At 49.3% G+C, this 5497-nt stretch overlaps 1 protein-coding gene across 1 annotated transcript in view; it reads right to left on the bottom strand.

The window, feature by feature from the left end:
• Positions 1-1086: 1086 nt before the first annotated feature.
• LOC119271937 overlaps positions 1087-5497 on the bottom strand; it is a 5151-nt gene continuing 740 nt past the window's right edge. Inside the window, exons 2-3 of the mRNA XM_037553570.1 lie at positions 2305-2577; positions 1087-1706 (exon numbers count right to left, since the gene is read on the bottom strand). Coding sequence (XP_037409467.1) covers positions 1386-1706; positions 2305-2577 — 594 coding nt within the window. The 3' untranslated portion in view covers positions 1087-1385. The remainder of the gene's footprint in view (positions 1707-2304; positions 2578-5497) is intronic.

The following is a 5497-nucleotide window of genomic DNA, read 5'->3' as shown; positions in this document are numbered from 1 at the left end:
GACTATGTCCAAATGGACGAACTCGAAAGACAAAAGAAGCCATCCGTCCGAGCGCCGCATCTGCGAGGACCAAGGAAACCTAACCTAAACTACCACTAGGAGAGGGGGCACCAGGATTCTCCTCTCCATCACCGATCGCTAGAACGGCAAGCAAAGAGGAAGCGAATTCACGAGCTCATCGGTGAAGTTTCAAGAGGAAAGTTTGCCCTACCGTCAAGCGTTAGGGGAGGAACCTAGCTAAAGGCAAAGTAACATTCATTGTTTTGTATCCGTAAGAGCATCTACAGCTGGGCACCTCAAATCGGCCTGATCGGTCACAAAATTTCGACCCAAATGGGCACCTCAAACGAGTCTCGAACGAGCGGGCTAACTGACACCCCTCAGAGCATCTACAATGCCAACCGCCTGACCGGGCGCTTATGGAGGAAAAAGTTAATATTACTATAAACAAAAAAAGATCTAAGAGCGCTACTCTCCAACGGCAGGCGCTAATCTTGGGCGCTAATTTCATGGCAATTAAACTATCTACGCATCTCATGTGGATTAAAAAGGAAGGAAGCGCCGGCGCACATCTTTGCGCCCCGCGGCGTCCGATGCGAGGATTTGATTGCCTTAACTGCCAATCGACCGGAAGATTGATAGGAAAGTAATCCTGGCGTCTCGAGCGCCTCGCATTGGACATGCCCTCATGCTACCACGCCACGCCATATTCGCACTGCCACGCGTTGCCACCCCACCCCGCTGACACGTGATGCTGCTCCGCCTCTATGTCCCGCTGATCACCGTCACACCAAAGTTCACGGCCGCATCACCGCTCACCCGTGTCACTGATCTGCGGGCCCTAGGTTTGTTTGTTGAATAGAAAAAAAAGGAAATATGTTTTTTAGGAGAGCTGTTGGAGTTGCCCTTGGATGTGCAACTTAGGTCACATCTAGGTGTGCTTTAGCAAAACAATTAGAAAAGCATGTCTCCATAAACCAGAATACTGGGAAGCGCACAGAAATGATGGAACCGCTGATGCACCGGCGGGTGGACCTATCAAGCCAAATAACGGGTGCAAAAATGTGGCAAGAGGATACAGCACACTAGCTCAAAGCATCCGAAAGCACCGCAAGCGTACAGTAGGCACCAAAATGGGAAGGCTACAGCCATCATTCATTCACGCAGCCACTAAATTACACAATGCGCTCCGGAGTAAACCATTTTGAGGGGCAGCCAAAATTTATTACCCTATCGACACGCTGTGAAAGGCGAAACCACCTTTCTGAAACTCAGATGCAATCTTTCCGTCGCCGCGAAAATGCTGATCGCTACGCATTGTAAGAGTGAGGAGGTAAAGTGGAGAAATGCACAACACAAAGAAAAAAACGGTGTGGTCAATTGGGTCAGCTGCCTTTCTCAAGATTCTCAGCTTCTCGCCGCTGCCTCTCTTTCGCCTCCTCGCGTAATCTGTCCTCCTCTCGCCTCAACGCTTCGGCCGCCTCTTCCTCGGCCTCCTCTCGCTCCCTGCGCTCATCCTCCGCGTCCTCTCTTTCATCAAGATAATCAAACTCCTTTTCTGCAGCCATAGCCTTCACTATAGGATCCCGCAGCTCGGATATCAAACCTCCACCAACCTTGTACTCCTGCTCGTCGCCGACAAGGAATAGCCGCTGGTCAGGGCCTGTCGCCATCGGTATGTCAACAGCAAGCAGCTTCATGTCATACTGCAAACGAATTAGAGCAAGGTCAGAAAATTTGCTGTCATTGGGATAATAATACCATTCGTTTACTACTTTCTCAAGCAGGATGAGATCTTATGTTAGCTCTCTTCATATATGCAGTAGTATATACTCCCTCTGTAAACTAATATAAGAGCGTTTAGATCACTATTTTAGTATTCTAAACGCTCTTATATTAGTTTACGGAGGGAGTAATACTAAAAGCAGTGATTTCTGGATGGCAGGGAATGGGCAAACACCAAAACTAACTATTTGAATACAAACGACCAGTCGATCATAATGTTGTATGACAGAAATATCATCTTTCTATGATAAACTTCGTTCATTTCTGCATAAGGGCTGCCAAAAAAAACTGACGTAAGCACAAGATTGTGCTTTATGTTTGAAGAGTAACCAACAATCTGGTGGAAATTTTCTTCACTTAACTCTACCTTTGGAATAAATTGTTCAAGTTTTCACTCACACACTAATGGTCCGGTACGGCGGTACTTAATTATATGGTCCATGCATAAGTACCAGACTGTTCAATCTGGAGGTACTGAAGTAGAGGTTTCTACAAAATAGAGAAGAACATTTTAAATACCTGTCCTTTTTTCTTCTTGACCTCAACACTTACAAGACCCTTTCTTTCTGATCCTTTGATGGGGAAGATAAGAAAGCACCGTTTGCCACCAACCCTAAATTTGAAGTCCTTTAGTTTAGGGCCTCCACCAGACATAACATATGCTCTGACATCAGTGCCAGCTAAGGGTGCACCCATCACTTCAAGGATTGCAGCAGATGTATTGAGCTTTGTCATTGCAATCCTGTAAACCTTGTCAGGATTTATGGTGAACCTTGCACGTGCGTACATGCCCTATGACAAACATAGACAAATGAAATCATTTAATTTCCCCAAAACCATCGCATCATCTGTCTAGCAAAGCTGCACAAAAAAGCCTAGATTGCCAACTATACCCTTCTATGAGTAATCAACATGATACTATAGCAGAGGATAAAACAAAAAAGGTGCAGAAGATAAAACAGAAGGTGCCACTGAAATTTTGTGATGAGCTATAACGTGCTGCAGGTGCAAGTAGACTACTTATTGTAACTTACCAGTTTACGAATTCACACACCCTAGTATTTTTACACTCTGTCGCTGCACCTCAGCAAACAAAATACTCTTCACCATAAACTTAATATGGACAAGGCCATGAGCACCCAAAAGTCAAGGGCTTCTATGTTTCAAGGGATTTTCTTAGCATTTGGAGGATGCAAACCACAATATTTTGATTTTTAGGACTACAATCCGCAATATTTTTCTATGACCTCCTCTGCTCTATTTCATAGCAAAATTTCCATCGTCTAACGCATCTTGAGAAGAATACTAGTTTTCTGATGGTGCAACCAAACATAATCTCAAGAGGGTGTGAAACTACAATCCTACATTGTCTCTATTCCTGCATTTTTTTCAATCATATGAATCAAAGAGGCCCAAATTACTGTAGCGTCCATGCGGACCAAAAATGACATAAATATGAACGAGCGACGGTATTATAAGTATGCCTGTCCTGTACTCTGGTTTTGTGATTAAACTTCTACTGACATTTTGAAACACAGCATAGGCCCTTGATTTGTTGCCCTACATGGTAAAGCACCATGTGCGTACCAATTCTCAATGAATATCTACATAGTGGATTCTGATGCATCATCTATAGTTAATGACAAAATTTACTTTATGAACAATAGAAAAATTTGTTTCTTGAGCAATCAAAGGTGCAAGTACAGAATGAAAGTAATGTGTCCTATGGTTTTCTGGAGGTGCAATCAAACATCATTTCAATCCCCTAGGACTCAAGAAGGCGTGATACTGTAATCCTACGTTTTCTCTATATTCCTATAAAAAAATTCATGGTAATCAAAGAGGCCCAAATTACTCATGCGCACCAAAATGACAAGACACATGAACAGGCGACATTGTTATAAGCATGCCTATCCAGTACTTTGGCTTAGCAATTAACTGGCAGTGATATCTTGAAACAAGGTGTACACTCGATTTGTTGCGCTATATGGTAAAGCATCATCTGCGAGGGCAGTAGTTGCCAGGGCAATCAACCACTATCTAAGAACCCAGTACCAGTTCTCGATGGACATCCACTTGGTGAATCCTGATCGTTCCTCTATGTTTAAGAACAAACTGTATGAGTCAGTGCATTTACCCTACGAACAACAGACAGTGAATTTGGTTCTTAAGCAATCCAATGTATAAGTACAAAACGTAAGTAATGGCTGGTGGCAGCTCAGATGTAATGGTAAATCCAAAGGAAAAATATCTTCACACTGATAGCACGGTAATATGGTATGATCTGCACATTTCTAGCATGGGATGCCAGCCGATCAGGGTGAAGTGGTCTCTTTTAGGAACAGTGTGGCAATTTTGGAAGCATGGCATATACTGCACAGTTTGAAAGGGAAAAATACAGTGGCATTGCAATCCCTACGAAATGAACCGCCTAGAATAATACTGAAGGTTACCCAGAATACCTCACAAAGCTAGATTGTGAGCATAGCCCCGTGACATTACTGGAATAGTTTCGCCATTTGTGCACTACTATATGTCCGCTAGTTAAACCTATCCGAGACATTGGTTATGTGCAATAAGTGGACCAGAATATACTGTTTCACTGCTCCCCCTCCCTCCCGCGGCGCTCCCGCGAGCGCCCGGGGGGAAAACCCTAGCGCCGCCTCCAGCCCCCCCTTCCTCGAGCCTTCCTCCCCTCGCCGCCGCCTCGACGTACTGGCGGGCAAAGCCCGGCCAGTGCTGGCGGCGGCGGGGCCCTTTCCTTCCCCCTCTCGGCCCGGCAGGCACGGGCTTCCGGGTCGGGCGGCGGCGCGGCGTTCGCGTGGGGCGCGGCGGCGTGGCGGCAGCAGCTGGCGGCGGCGACGCGAGTTGTGGGCGGCGGCGTGAAGGGGTTGCAGCGGAGGTGGTGCGCGGAGGGCTCCGGCGGCGGCGTTCGGCCAGATCTGGGACCTGCCGGCAAGGGCCGCGGACGGCGTGGGCTGCGGGCGTCCGCCCCTACCGTGGCCTCGGCTGGTGGTGGTGGAGGCGCAGCGGCGGTGGCCGGTGGGCGTGCTGGTCGGGATTCAGTCGTCCCGTCGGTTGGACGACGACGGCAGGGCAGATGGGCTCCCCGGTGAGTATTCTTGGCGTTCGGCGGCTGTACTTGGGGTCCCTCTTGCCGGTGGTCGAGTCTGCGTCGATGGCCTTGCGCCGTGCTGCGTCGGCCGCTGAGGTGGGGCGGCACAGGGGTGTGTCCGGTGGGGAGGCTGGCTGGAGGGATGGATGGCGCCGACTTGCTCGGGTCCCCGTCACTGGTACAGGGGTGTGCCGGTCCGGATGCGTCCGCTCCCCCACCTCCCCCTTTCCCCGGCCGCGTGTTGGCTGTTGCAGCTCCGGTGATGTTCAAGGCAGGATGTATGCTGCGGTTCGTCGGTCAGTGGTGTTCCTTTGGTGCAAAGTTGATCTCTTTGGATGGTCTTGGGGGTGTCTGGATGTTGGGCGGCGGCCCTGGCGGCGGGAGGCGTGGCGTTCGGGGGCGGAACCTGCGTCTCAGGTGCGGACGAGCAGCCATGGTTTCGCGGGGGACGTGGCTGCGGGTGGTTGGCGGAGCAAGGGTGTGTCGGCGGGGTGCGAGCACCGGGGTTCATCACTTGCCCAGTTTCTGGCCGTCGGTGGCGGCGTCCGTGGACGTCGTATCCTTCTTGAAGGCTCCGTCGCGGTGCTCCCACCCCCT

Source organism: Triticum dicoccoides, chromosome 3A (genome assembly GCF_002162155.2).
Source record: "Triticum dicoccoides isolate Atlit2015 ecotype Zavitan chromosome 3A, WEW_v2.0, whole genome shotgun sequence".
NCBI classification, from domain to species: Eukaryota; Viridiplantae; Streptophyta; class Magnoliopsida; order Poales; family Poaceae; genus Triticum; species Triticum dicoccoides.
The sequence above is the reverse complement of the archived record's forward strand: the minus strand, read 5'-3'. Positions and strand labels throughout refer to the sequence as shown.